The 15,617-nt window shown below is 30.4% G+C and overlaps 2 protein-coding genes across 2 annotated transcripts; both read right to left on the reverse strand.

The window, feature by feature from the left end:
* Window positions 1-8,052: 8,052 nt before the first annotated feature.
* On the reverse strand, window positions 8,053-8,409 carry LOC125590658. The gene has a single exon (XM_048764328.1). It carries the CDS (start codon window positions 8,407-8,409, stop codon window positions 8,053-8,055), a length of 357 nt encoding a protein of 118 aa, XP_048620285.1.
* Window positions 8,410-11,637: 3,228 nt separating this feature from the next.
* LOC111202835 lies at window positions 11,638-13,003 on the reverse strand. Its single transcript, XM_022695842.2, has 4 exons — window positions 12,705-13,003; window positions 12,200-12,310; window positions 12,042-12,122; window positions 11,638-11,781 (listed from the first exon to the last, which is right to left on the reverse strand). Exons 1-4 carry the CDS (start codon window positions 12,879-12,881, stop codon window positions 11,770-11,772), a joined length of 381 nt encoding a protein of 126 aa, XP_022551563.1. The 5' UTR covers window positions 12,882-13,003; the 3' UTR covers window positions 11,638-11,769.
* Window positions 13,004-15,617: the final 2,614 nt, after the last annotated feature.

The raw sequence follows: 15,617 nt of genomic DNA on the forward strand, positions 1-15,617 counted from the left end.
CTAAGATGGAACCTCAGAAGAGGATTGGGAATATATAAGAATAAGATCTTTTCCACGAAATCAAAAGGACCGAGAGCCAAAAACATGGGTGATCAAATAGTGGCCAGGTACGGATTGCATGAAACAAATGAATCCGAATATTAAAGGAGAAAGATTATAAGCTGGATAAAGAATGTTAAAAGTACAAATGGTTTTTAACCATCATTGTCTTGGCAAAGATTCTCGGACTATACATTATGATTTAAGACGTCCAAAGAAAGATTATATAAAGCTAGCTAATTGAGAAGCTAATCAAAATGCCAGACACTGACCCGAGAAATGACTACCCAGCTTAGCACCAAATGAATGTCCTAGAAGAGACATAATCAAGTTGCTATAGAGTCTATACAAGATAGACCAAGTGTTCCATAAGATAAAGGAATCTCGGATAGAGAAATGGTGCATAGAATACAGATCCGAGATTATAAAAGAAACCATACCAGACATTGAGAAAAGGCTGCGCAGCTACACATCTAAGGTACCAAACCATGTAGTCTTGGGACGCCAAGCTACTAGGTAATAAAGGTCCTGGATAATAAGATCTCAAATCTATAGATCATGTCTGGAACATAATGGAACCACATGAAAGTGTCGATACACACACACATTTGTATAAAGATACATAAAGTTATAGCACTTGAACATAAAGAGATAAGCGAGAATCATGAACCCACGAATGAGTACTCATACAATCATAAGAGATCATAGAGATTAGAAAAGATAAAACGTGGAGGTTCAAAGTATCTAAAAGAGAGATGGGTGTATTGGCCATATACATATACAGAAACGCCATCTGATAAACCAGTGAAATAGATGGATCTTGTGAGATAAAGAAACCGTGAGAGAAGACACATGATCACGAGGTCTAGAGTGTTCATGTTTCCTAATAACAACATTAGATCATAGCTTGTTACACAAGGTACTCACAGAGATCAAAGGAACAGATTATAAAGAGATAAACTCCTATGTGGTGGATGCTGCTACAGATTTTCGAAATTGAAAATGGTCTGGTCATAAGAAAGATATTAGATACAAATGATGTAGTAAGCAGCATATGGATCACTGGATAAGATGAAAGAACAGCTTCGTTCCTAAGCTGATTCATGGACTGAAACCTAAAGCAGCTGTATATAGTATGTAAAAGAAATTGATCACGCATGATCATTGATCTTGGAGTTGTATAAAAGACAATCCAATACAGTCCATATACTTGAAATTCCTTGTGATTATACTAAACCTAAAAGAGGCATAGAATAAATCTATATGGGTGTCCAGCTAAATGTGTCCGACCCTCTGGCTAAAGGCGTCCAGCACTCCGGCTAAAAACGTCCGGCCCATCGGCTAAAAGGCATCCGGCCCTTATCCCTTGATCACGGACTAGTAGAAACAAAAGATCAACCATCAGGTTGCAATCCGACATCAGATCCCCTAAGTAAAGATCCGGCATAGCAGAACGGTCTGCTGCCGTATAAACTCCACAAGGAAAGTAGTGGACACTTATAGACGAGGTCTATGACCCGGTCATGATTCGGCCAGATTGATACATGGTCGATGGTAACCATAAATCGCCAAAGTAAAGAGCAGTTGATAGTAGACGATCACGTCTAGACTATGGACATATGCAAACACGATTTGCAAAGACCCAATAGTGATCTCGTGATTCACATTGCTTAGCACATATGCTTTACCGGGACACTCGATGTCAAAGGACATGAGAAACGACCTAAGAAGTCGAAGTGGTCTAATTACGGTTCAGTAATGAAACTGGCCGATTACTCTCATCCTATACATACAGGAGATATTACGCACCAAGATGCGTAGAATGTAGAACCTACAGTGAGGTTCACATCAGGGGGAGTAGTGCGTGTTGTACTCTTTTTCCTTCATCATGGTTTTGTCCCACTGGGTTTTCCTGATAAGGTTTTAATGAGGCAACATGAAGCGTACTACGAATCCTGTATGGTTATGGCATTCAAGGGGGAGTGTTATAAATCATGGAGTGGATTGCCATTAACCAGGTCCGGTCCAAGACCGGCCCAATACCTAGAAGATATAGGGACGGCCGAAGCCTAGAGAGAAGAGAGAGAGAGAGCCGACTTCAGGAGAGAGAAAGACGGTCACAAAGCTTAGAGAAAAGGAAACCCTTTCCTTTTCTTAGTAGATGTAATCTTTCCATGATTATGTTTTAGTAGTTTTCCTATTTCCTGTTGGATTAGGATATGTACATTTTCCTTTTCTCTTTATCTTGTAATCCTTATATAAAGGAACCCCCATTGTTCATTAATAATAACACAGAAATATTCGGTCTCTAAACTCTCTATTTTACAACACCATCCAAATTTTATACATTTGAATTGTAACCATTAGATAATATCCATAGAATGTCATCCACGGATGTATTCACACTAAATAACATTTACGGGATGACATCCATCCAAAACAAATGCACGTAATCAACATTTAATTTTGAATTAGTTGAGAAATTAATCGTTAAATTTCAATCTTCATTTATCAAAAACTCTTCTATGGATAGCGCAGTGTGTGGTGGATCTTGATTAAGTCTTACTGAAAGCCGTCGTCAGCATCAGCCTACCAAGCGAACTTTGACATCAATATAAGAAGTTTTTGCGCATTGACAACTTGTGATGTGATGCAGTTGGAAGCAATAATTTTTTTGGGGCCACTCTGTGTTACGTTATCAAAAATAAATAAATCGAGAATAACTATATTTTCAAGGAATCAAACATGTTATAATGATTGTGTTCTTTCGATTAGATCTACTATATAAACTAGTAGTTTTTAGATAATATATATTTTTGATCAAAAAAACAAGATAATATATATTTAATTGACAAGGAAGGAAAATCTAAAAACATTGACAACTTTTAAAGATTGGACCTTCCTTCTAAGTCCGATATTGATCATATATATATATACATTAGGTGATTTATCCGCATCTATAATATTAATAAAAAATTAAATTGTAGTTATTTAGTTAGTTTTATATTTTATATTATTTTAGTTAAGACTGTAATTTATGAGTTATTAAGCTGGATGTTTTAACGTACTTGATTTTAAAAATATTTACTATGATTATAATATTTGTTTATCAAATTCTAATTTAATTTTAATTTGGTTTAGATAATTTTATCGCTTGTATGGTTATGTTAATTATAGTTTTATATTTTGTTTATTATTGGAGTTTGTGAATTTTTGAAACCGCACAAATCACTTATAAAATTTATACACCAACAAAATTCCACCAGTGAAAAAATTAGGACCATTTTATTGAAGTGAAGATTTATCATTATAATTAAAGCTGTTAATCAAAAACAACCAAATGTTTTTGAAAAAGACATAAATATAATTTCAATTAAAACTACTTAATGTTTTAGAAAACATCTTTATAACTACATATTTGGTTTTCTTTTGTGAAGCAACATTAATGACAAAATGTATGCGCTATCTAAATAAAAATCTTGTTCCTAGCGAAATAACATATATCATAGGTATTGAAATATTTTAACCGGACTCTATTATATGTTATAACGGTTGTCTCGACAACATGTATAGCCAACTGAAATTATTTGAATTGTTTTTAGTTACATAGTCATTTTATGATATTACTCTTTGATCTTTCATCTATTGACAGATGAATGATCTCTAATAAAAACGAGGGGTGTAGTTTTTACAAAAAAAAAATAATTTGTATGAATGAGGTAGAATCTTAGATATTCAAATATACGTGTTGATGGTTCAAACTTGAAAGAATTAAATGTTTATTTGTAGAGATATGTGCATCCATATAATATTAGGCTGAGAATTTTAAGTAAAAACAATTATTGATTTAGAGATTAAAATTGATTAAATATAAATTAAATAGTAATTATGATGTTTTTAACTAACTTAAAATAGTGAGGATAAAATTATTTATTAACGTAATTCAAGAAAAAACCTGTAATTTGATAATCATAAATTTGAGATTTTAAAATAAAAATTATTTTCTATTAAACCACATGTTTCAGATTTGAGAGAAATTGCTAAATAATTTTATAGTTAATATATTTCTTTTTTGATATTAGATTCCTTTATATATATAATAATCTTTTTATTAATAATAAATTTTAAATTAAAAAATTTGAAATATTTTAATATTATATTTATTATATTATATCCTTTTTTATTTATATAAAAGAAATTTGTACATGTTTTAAATATTAATATTGAAATTTTATTTGTATTAAAGATATTTCCTTTGTATATTACATTATTTTTTTATTTATATAAAAGGAAAATTTTTAATATTAAATTACATGTTTTAAATATAGAACGATATATATATATATATATATATTTATGTGAAAGTTAAATTTCTTTTATATTATTAGATTCCTATATATATAATACTTCGTTTTATATTAGAATTTTTGTAATAACATATAATATTAAATTACGTTTTTATTTATATAAAAGGAATTTTGTTTTACTAAATTACATGTTTAAAATATATATATTTATGTGAAAGATATTGCCTTTTTGATAATGAAGTAATTTGGAAAAAAAAATATTAACAAAAAAAGAAAGTCAAATTTGTTTTATGGCTTTATAACGAGTGATTGGAGTTACTCGAGTGATGGCACTCGAGATCATTCGAGGAATTGCAAGACATCACTCGAGGAATTCTAAAAGTTATTTGTTTTCGGACCCTGCATAAACTGTTTTTCATCCTTTCAGAACTTGAAACATGTTTTAAAATTGTTTCTGAACCCTTTTATTTTTTTGAGCCCTATAAAAAATGTTTTTGAGCCCTTCAAAACATGTTTTCGAGTTCTTTTGAACATATTTTTGAACCGTTCTGAACATGTTTTGTATCCTTTCAAAACGTGTTTCTGAGCCTTTCAAATAAATATATTCAAAAATGACATTACAAATTTTGAAATATTATTTAATTATTTTTTATATTTAACAATTTTATTACTAAAAATATCCAAAAAATTAAAAGTTACAATTTTTAATCGTAATATCATTAGTTTATTATATATATATATATATACAAATTTTATAAATACTTTTTAGTTTTAATTTTTTGAAAATTATTTAAATTTTATATCAATTTTTTTATTCATTTTATATAAGTTGATTTGATGTATTTAACCAAAAAATAGATAAAATTTTGTCTAAAATTATAATTATATATATATACATATATTTTCTTAAATATAATTGAAAATAAACAAAAAAAAATTATCTTAATTTTATGTTTAATTAAGTCAAGTTTATATTAAAATATTAGTAAAGAAAATGATAATTTACAACACTAATAAAATTTCGTTTTTAAATTTAACTAAAATTTAAAATTTATTACCGTGCATGGTGCATGAAAACGTGTAGTATATACACATGTATATGGTTGATTTGGTGGCTAATTGCAAGTGTCACGACGCGTGAGACGAGAAAATGTTTTGTTCTTCTAGGACTTTTTGGCTTTTGTCCTTAAGTGTAGTTTGGTATGTGCAGTTAGAAATTAAATTAGAATATTGTCACGTTGTTTTAACACATCTTTTCAGAATACGACTATGCATGGTAAGTGGTACTGGTACCCCCCCTGAAGGCCGGACCACAAAAATACTAGGGGAAATATTATAGTTGGCATATAGAAAACAAGAGTAAAGCGACTCCATCAATAATAATAATAATAATGATTTACAGCAGAGATGAAGAAGTCAAAGTTTTGAAGTCCAGTGATGAGGAGGTAGGGGTCGGCTAATAACAATTAGCATTCTATTGTATTGAAAGATAATGAAGTGACTAGATTTCATTTACCTTTAAATCAAGTGACCAGATTTCATATAAGTAAACTTATTTCTGCAGTACAAAAGACATAATAGCACAACTTTTAAATCATCTATTCTAAGATACGTGATAAAAACATGCCTTTTTACAAAAAAAAGAAAAGAAAGATACTCTTTCCATTTCATATTAAGTGTCGTTGCGGAAAAAAAATTTCGTTACAAAATAAGTGTCGTTTTCGATTTTCAATACAAAGTTTATTAATTTTATGCAGTAATTTATTTTTCTATTGGTTGAAATATGGTCAGGTGTATAGGTAATTGTGTTTTTATATAGAAAATATACAAAATTAATTGTTTCTTTAATCTGTGTGCGTAAGGTCGAAATGACAGTTAATATGAAACAGAGGGAGTATGTGATAAAAATAAAGCCCACCTTTTAGTCGTTAACTTTCCTCATCTTCTAGTCAAGAGTCTCAAGACTGAGCCAGTAGAAGCTACATGACCCTAGCTCCTTTCCGTGGACGTGCGCTGCCTCCGACCTTGATCTCCCTTGCAGATTTGCATAAGATTTGTCCATCAATTCGTATGCGATGTAAACAATTACGAATACTTCCAAATGGAGCAGTATCGTCTCTAATCCCCACAGTATGTGGAAACATGAGTAACTTCTAAGAAGGAAACAGTAATGAAACATTAGGAACGTTTTCATGGTGGAAGGGGACGAGAGTCGTCTTTGTATCGTTGTTTTGATATCAGCCGGACTGAAGAAAATGTTAAAAATACTATCATCCCAAAATTGATACAGTTTATACAGTGTAGAGTTATCTGAATGGAAACCATTTTTTTAATAAAAAAAATCTTGAACATGAGATTCTATACTCAAAGCTCGCACTCTGAGATTTAGAAGTTACAAACCAAAAGCTAAAAATAGCCACACAAATTGAACAATTAGACTAAATACATTTTTTGGCTTTTATAATAATACACTAATAGTTGACCATTGAACAATTAGACTAAATACATTTTTCTTTAATTTCATGGCTAATTAAATATTTAATAAAATGGTGGTTGGAAGCCCATGTTTCTTCTGCTTTGGGCTAGAACTAGCTTTGTCCATACCTGAATTATTGAGCTCAGTTCTTATTGCTCTGTTTTGCTTCTACTCTTTCAGCTTAAGCAAAAATAAAGCTGATTATTTGATATTAATAACCCCAAATATAGCTATCAGTACACATTGATACCATTTCCTACAACATGATCCTTGGTACAAAACCAGCAAATCATTTGGATGTCAATTTGATTTCATAAGTAAAGAACCCTCGGATTTATTGACCCGTAATTTCCTGGAGGATTTTTAGGAATCCGAAAGCTTAATGTGTTTTCAGACTGTAAGATGCTCGTGTCCATCCTATCCTCCAACTCGACGTAGGTTGAACATAGAGGTGTTGTGGAGGATATTTGCAATTTAGCTTTTTCTTTTAGTACCCTCTATTTTTGTTTCATTCTCTGCCGGCAAAATGGGGTTGCTGATAGCCTAGCTAAATCGCCTCTTTTGTTTGTGAACAATTACTCTCTTGCTTGAGTTTATGCTTTATGAAAGTCTCCCATGATAAAAAAGAAAAGAAGTAGAAGGGAAAGCTGGTTATAAAAACTTTGATCTACTGTAAACGTACTGAATTGAGTATTGTAAATTTTGTGATGCCTCCATTACTTTGACAGACGTACACATGTGTGTACACATGGACTGAGCTTTCTTAGTCCAACCAACTTTGGCTGTGGACGATATAATTGAATATATCAACACTTGTCCTTATGTCGTTTGACTTAATTTCAATAACTGTTCAAATCGGTGCCTCTATTACGAATGCACCATTTGGATAACAAAAATTCAAATGTGATGAACAAAATAATCTGGTATCTAGGTACTAAAGTATGCATCTAACACAAATTAATTCTTTTAGAAGATGGAGTTAATTTTGTATTCAAACAGAACATTACAAACATTATTTACAATAAACAATTGGAAAAACATTACAAATAATATTAGATTATTCAAACAAAATATCTAATATATTAGCATCTGGATGTTGCATCCAAATGTATTTTGTTGAAAAAGAAAAGATAATTACAAAACAAGCATGTACATAATTTTGAATTAGCTAAGATCACTGATTAAGCGATTAAACTCAGCTTTTTCTAATCAATTCACCAAACAAAAACATTAATCAATCTCAGGGATGCTCTGTAACGCTGGTCTCCACGGCCGTTGGTGATCATTGGATTGATCAGCGGCGGTTCCGGTTTGATCTCCCCCGTCAGAAAGAAAGTTAGAAAAAACCTCTTCCGCCGTCAATCCCTCCAAACTAATGTTTCTCATGAGATCTTCAAATTCTTTCCTCGTCATCTTTATCTTAATCTCTCTTCCTCCACACGTGGATGAAGAGCTTGATGACGACACGTTACTTGTTTCCCCGAGCAGCTTCTCTTCCACCACGTCGTCGTCATGGAACACGGTGGATCCTCTTCTCCTTCTTCTCTCTGTCGTTGTTTTGTTTATTACACATATGCAGTTTCCCATTTTGTTTGTTTTTATTTTGTTTTATTGTGTGATTGATTTAGTTGCTGAGATTCAGAGCTTAAAGAAAGGTTATAAGTATTTATAGTGTACCAAAGAAATAGGTTTCTCTTTTTGTAATAAAGAAATGGATAAAAGGCTCGAGGAAAAGGATTAGATTTGTACGGCCATGTCGGGAGAGATGACAAAGGTTGATTAGTCTTTACGTGGAATGTCTTTTTCAAAGTTACGTTGTAACTAGTTGACCAAAGTTGTGTCATCCTCATCCACTCCTTGTAACTGAATTACTTAATAAAAAAGCAAAAGATAATCAACAACGTATTTTCTTTACAATTTTTTTTTTTAATTATAACACTTCTATTTCACAAAATAATGAATAACATTTTATTATACCTTCTCAAAAGAGTAATATGATCAAAATTGTTACGAAGATATGTGAAAGTAAAAAATGATCCTGAATAATACTCCTATTATTATATACTTGCTATCACGAACATGTCCTATTACAATATTGAGTACATTACTCGTATTCACAACCCACAACAAAAATAAAACACATTTAAAACATTGAACATGTCCTATTGAGAACATTGAACGGAATTTTAATCTTATACTTAACATCTACTCTAATTGGTCCTTAATTAAACTAGATTCTTTCTCCGCGCTACGCGCGGATAATATATTTAAATTTGTTACATTTATCATTTTTATTTCTATTTGAACTTTTGTATATTAAATTATATATAACTAATTTTCAAATTTGATTTTTTTTTTTATATTTTTAGTTTGAAGTAAGTATTTTTATTATATGTAACACAATTAACTAATAAAATATGAAGAATCAAGTCCGAGATTTTAGACTTATGTAAAAAATATATAATTATGTGTAGAATGGAAATTATCTTAGTTTAAAATATTGGAATCTCATCTCGAATAAATCAACGAAAAAAAGTACTCCAATAACCTACTTAAAATATAAAATCTCCATTTCAAAAAAAAACAGGCGTATTTAATAATATTTTTTAAGTGTAATAGTTGAAAACTGACAATTGAATATAGATTTAGAATATTATTTTAATATATCTAATGGTAAAATATTAATTGTAATAAACAGATTTTGAATTTTGTAATACTACATGAATTAGAAGTCTTTAAAATCTAAAATCTATTTTATTTACCTAATATATGTTTTATTCATTTATTATTTTGACGTTAAAAAATATTGCTTTAGTTTTATTTGTATATTTATTTTTAATAATTTAGTTTCTTTTTAAGTAATTTTAAAATTATCAAGAATATAATATATTTAAAATTATTTATTTAAATATATCCAAATATGATGTCTCATTTTTATGTGTGTTTGCGTTAAGCATATTTAATTTGTAGTTTGTATAGTTAATAACACCTTGTTGCGCGTCGTTCTATGGTTTTAATAAATGTGTTGTCATTTCATTTTTATTACTACTAACATGATTTTTTAGTGATCAGTAATGTATTTTTAATATTATGTATTATATTTTATCGTATAGTTTCTAACTCTTCATGCTGGCACTTTCCTTAGAATCATTTTAATTAGATAATAGGTTTAAAGATGTAAATAAAACTGTGTATGTTGTAAATTTAGACTTTTTAACTGAGCACTATCAATTATGAAAATTATATTACGATTTTATTTTACTAAATCTTTTTCTGTGTAAATTATTTTTTTGTATTTTTACAATTTTATTGCTTTATTATTCTTTAATTGCAGATAATTGATATTTCCAGTTTTTGTTTCATATACCTTTGTTTGTTTTCTTTTTCCAATTACAATGTACAGTTCGACTGTTTTCTTTTTTGGATCAAACTACTAATATCATCAGATAGAAAAGCTTAAACTCCAGAATAAAGTGAGTATTTGTGCTAGAGAAAAGCTTAAAATAGTGAGATATTATAATATTAGAAATTATGGAAACTCTTCTCTGTTGTTCTACGCTGAACATAATTAAGTTGCTGTCAATTGATTCTATATTTTATGATAACTGGAAATACATATTTATGTCTTCCTTACATCATCCTTAATTGGTTTACGGTTCGATCATTTCTAATATACTGAGAGTAACATAATATTAGATGTTGATTATCTCATTCGAGTTAGGAATGCACATAATGAGAGAAATTCAAGGTATATATATAGAGTTAGTTTATAGATTACTCCATCTGCTTCAAAATGTAATCAATTTTAATTAAAATCTGTAATATTTAAAAGTTATTTCTTTAGAAAACTGTCATTTAATATTTAAATTTAAACAATTATACAGTAATTTACATAATTTAATTGGCCACGCAATATATAATAAATATAAAGTTACATTGAAATATAAAAACAATTTATATAGTGTAACAAAAATACTTTTAAACCATTATATTATAAAACAAAGAGAATATTCAAATTGAAATATTAGAATAGTAAGTCAACAGTAAAATTATTTTATATTAAATTTTTTTTATTTTATAAATTTTTTAAAAATTACTATAGCTCTTCTGGATCCGCTGCTAATGGTACTGTTTCTCAAGATCCACTTGTCGAAACACCTTCGCACAACCCTTCTCCTAGAGGCCAAAACCAGAGGAATGGCTCTGCATCACAAACCCATGGTGGTTGTAGTGACAACTTTTCACCACGGCACTCGCACAGGAACCAAAATGGTAACCACCACCACCACCACCACCAAAGTCATGGTGGCAGGCGCAGCCAGGAGCAAGGGAATCAAAACTGGAATTTTTGCAGAAGCTTTAGTGGGAGAGATGGAAATGCACATTCACAAAGAGGCGCCCCAGCATTTGTGAGACATCAACCTCCAACTATGCAGTCAATTCCTCCTCAGTTTATGGCAGCTCAGCCTATTCAGCCTTTTGGCGGGCATGTGCCTTTTCCTCCTAGTGAGATACATTGAAAGATCACGTTTTGGAACTCTTTTTTTTTTCTAATGCGTCTTTCATTTCAGAATTGGCATCTCCATATTATCCCCGTATGCCTTTCATCAGCCCTCTCTCACCTGGTCCAGTCTTTTACCAAGTCCAAGATCTTCCTCTAAACGTAAAACTACAGAAGCAAATACAATATTATTTTAGGTAGTACTTTTGTATTGAATCTCTCTTATTCGTCTCATTTCTCTTCTGGGAAGGAGTAATTTAGATGCAAATGTTTCTTTTTGTTACAGTGAAGAGAATTTGATTAGAGACACATACCTTCGTGGGCACATGGATGATCATGGTTTTGTTCCGCTGCATGTGATTGCTGGTATCAAGAAGGTAAATTACTTTCTGGATGTGCCGTCATGCATGTTGGCCTGATTCACCTTTCTCACTGAATCTTATTTATTATTCTCGAGTCTGTAGAAATTGAGGATTAGCGTGTACTTGTATTCAGTCAATAATAAACCAGATGTTTTAAAATTCAAAGATCATGTTGTAATTTTTGTTTGAGTTGAAAAATCACTAACTAAGCTCAAGACTCACAGATATATTTAGACAAACATAGAACCATAACCAGAGAAGAAGATAAACACTTGAACCAATTATTCAAACACTATCTCCAATTACTATATTCAATAAATAAAAAAAAGAAAGGATTTTAGAATTAGTTGACTAACCTCCGTAAGCTTGGTGATTAGCTGCACCTTCTCCCTGTTCTTTTCGTTGAATGCTTCAAGAGCTTCTTTGTACTCTCGTTCCTACACACCAGATTAGCATCTTAATAATGATCCTCAACCAGACATATAATGGATTTGGTTATGTGCAATGGCCATACCTTTTTCTGAACAGTATGACCCAAAGGCTTTAACTCTTTGTTGACAGAATCAATCTTCTTCCTGGCCAAAGCAACTTCTTTCCTCATGGGTTCAGCTAAACCTTCAAGTTCCTAAATATACAATTCAAACCATTAAGCTTCTTAATCATGGTAGTTTTCATAAAAAGGAAAGAACTTTGATCCACAAATCTCATTTTTACCAAATGGATTTTACAATTAGTGATACAAAAGTGGAAACACTCACAAAAGTCCCAATCTTTACTTATAATTTAAAAGAAAAAACAAAAAAAGAAGCTATTTTTTGTTCAATGTTTCTTGAAAATTTCAATACTTGGGGTCCTACAAATCTCCCCCTAAACATGAATCACAACCACATAGCTTCACTGCATTAAACCCCCATATGTCCAATTTTTATATCTTAATTTGTTTTTTTCTATGTAAGAAACAAAATTAAAGCACAATTCTCAAAAAAAAAAAAAAAGATGAGGAAGTAAAGATGCTATACCTCACGGATCAAAGCGAGGCGCTTAGTCTCCTCTTCGACACGACCAAGCTGAGCTTGAACCCTTTCCCTAATCTCCATCTTATTCTTCTCGATCTCCTCTTCTTTCGCCCTGATAGCAGACAAAGCCGTCCTCGACATCTCCTCGTCTTCATTCGACATTTGTCTGCTGAAACTCATGCTTCCCGACAGCTGAGCTCCTAGCTGTCGGCTGTGCTTCGCCGGAGGAGCCACCGTCGGCTGTGACGTCTCTATTGCTTTCCCTCCTTCATCTTCACTCGAAACCCCTTTAGCTCTCTCTCTCTCTCTTCTCTCTCTCTCTCTCCCCTCTCTCTCTCTCTCTCTCTCCTCTCTCTCTCTCTCCCCCTCTCTCTCTCTCTCTCTCTCTCTCTCTCTCTCTCTCTCTCTCTCTGTGGCAGAGAAAAATAAGATATTGAGAGCTTTTCTTTTTAGAACCCAGAGACAGTGCTGTGATATGAACGAAATTGGGATAATATTGATACTAAAACCCTAAATTAGATCGAATCGCATATCCAATTTAGTTATGAAAACAATTAAGAAGTAAGAGAGAGGGAAAAAAGAGGAAGCACCTTCAATTTTCCAGGGAAGAAGAAGAATCCAATATATTTTAAGGAAGCCAACTGACATGGAAGCAATCAAACAAAGCAAGAGATTAGAATACTATGATTGATTTTCGCAGATAAGGAGAGAGGTGGAGACGATAATGAAGCAAGTCGAACGTTTATGTTATTAGAGGTTCAATTTATGGCTTAGATACAGTAGGGAAGAAACGTAGAAAACTGGGGAAGGTGAGAAAGAGAAAAAGACGATGTTATGAGTTTTGCTAGGTTTATTTTGGATTGGGCTTTTGTGTCAAATTTTATATTTTACGGATCAAAGAAACAAAACAGCCCATCCTTCGCGTGACGTGGAAAAAAAAAGACATCCTATTGGTTGATTATTATTAAGGACGTGGAAGCATGTGGGAAGCCCTTATTCCCCTTTTAGTATTGTATTGATGTGTCATTTCCTAATTTAGTTTTGATTTCGTCTCAATTAGTCAGAAATCTAACTAAAAACTAATATTAAAATCGTCATATTTTTTGTTTCTGTAAATTAATTTATTGTTCATTTGTTGTATTGTTCAATGCCGTATAATTAAAATACTAGATTTAACCCGTGTATAGGAAGCGCATGTTTATTTTTGAAATTAAAATAATTTTTTTTAATATAATTTATATATAAGATAATCTATAGGTTGTGTACATTTACCCAATGCACTGAACTGTATCAAGCTGAAAAAAAACAAAATTAAACTGAATTTCATAAATAACTGAGCATATCATATATCTGTGGAACCAAAAAATAGAAACCGAACTGAGAACCAAATGAGTACTTAAATTTTAAATACAAATTATATACCTACAGATACTAATTATATTTAATTTCTAAATAACCAAATATCCTAAAAATACTATTTATAAACCAAATTATGCAACAACAAAAAATTAATGACTCAAATATTTTTATTCAAATAATTGATAGTTAATTATTTATCTTATATTTTTGTCCAAACAACCTAAACTACCCGATTTAAAGCGCAATATATTTATATATGTGTGAAAATTCAATAAAACGTATCATATGCATTGTTAGAATTTGTAAAGTAAATAAACATGTTCTATTTAAACTAGTCTTTTTTTTCCTACTAATTCCACTTAAATCGCTAACACCGTTTAGACCAATTTGATATTTTTTTATTATAAAATTAATCATTTAGTTAATCTAAGATCAAATCTTAATATTTGATTGCATGTAATTAATTAAATTAATGTTTCATAGTTGAATAGTTGACATAAGGTTTTTAGTTTTCATTCACGTAAAAATTAAAAATTTTGTTATACACCAGAAGATTCTCCATTACAACCTATATTAAACATAACTAAACCATTGAAATGTTATACTATTAATGAAACTATACGTGGTAATAATCACGTCATGTGTAAACATGTTTAAATAATCTGTCATATATTCACGAAGATTTATTGTTAGATTAATTATATAATAGATTATGGAAGAATAATAAAAAAGTTTATTTAAATTATGTAAATATTTATATAGTTAGAGAAATATAAAATAAAATCAAAAAAATAGTTAAATCTAATGAAATGGTCCAATAATTTTATTTAAGTAAATTTTTTTCCCTTTTAATAGCACAGATGTGCTCAGCAATGATTGTGCACATGAATCATGCAAGAATAACAAAGTTTGTCTATATTTTTGTATGCTTAACTTTTCGAAAAATGTATTAACGTTTATTGAAATAGTGCCTATATTTTTTTAAGAAGAAGAAAAGAAATAGTTCCTATATTTACAATACTGAAAAGAATCTACGATATTTTAAATGAATTCTAAACCAATTCTTATGATAACTGACATAATTTAATATTAATGCCCACTAGTTCTGATATGCATAGTTGACTGTGGACAAAAACTATAATTATCAATTATTAGCAAATTGGTGAAGTTGACGGGAGTGGACCAAACGTTACTTGTTGAAATGTTTTGTCTATTGTGTCGGCCGTGCACTTCCAAAGACTAGTTAGAGTAATATGTTTAGTTGTTTTTATTTTAATCACATATGATTTAGCTGTTGAATAATTTTTTTGTTCTGATGTACCTGTGTCCTTTACTAAATTTGATTATATGCGTAAATCTAAACTATCGATTTTTATTGTTAATTAGCATTCTTTCTAATTAAGAAAGTATAAATTTATTTTATTAGCCTTTTACAAAAAATATATATATATTTTATTTACTTCTCCTTAATTAAAACTCTGATGTACCTTTGCTGGAAATGTATATATACAGAAAAAAACGTTTTTCATTTGATAAAAAAAGAAAGAGATGGTCTTT

Source organism: Brassica napus, chromosome C7 (assembly GCF_020379485.1).
Source record: "Brassica napus cultivar Da-Ae chromosome C7, Da-Ae, whole genome shotgun sequence".
Taxonomy (NCBI): Eukaryota; Viridiplantae; Streptophyta; class Magnoliopsida; order Brassicales; family Brassicaceae; genus Brassica; species Brassica napus.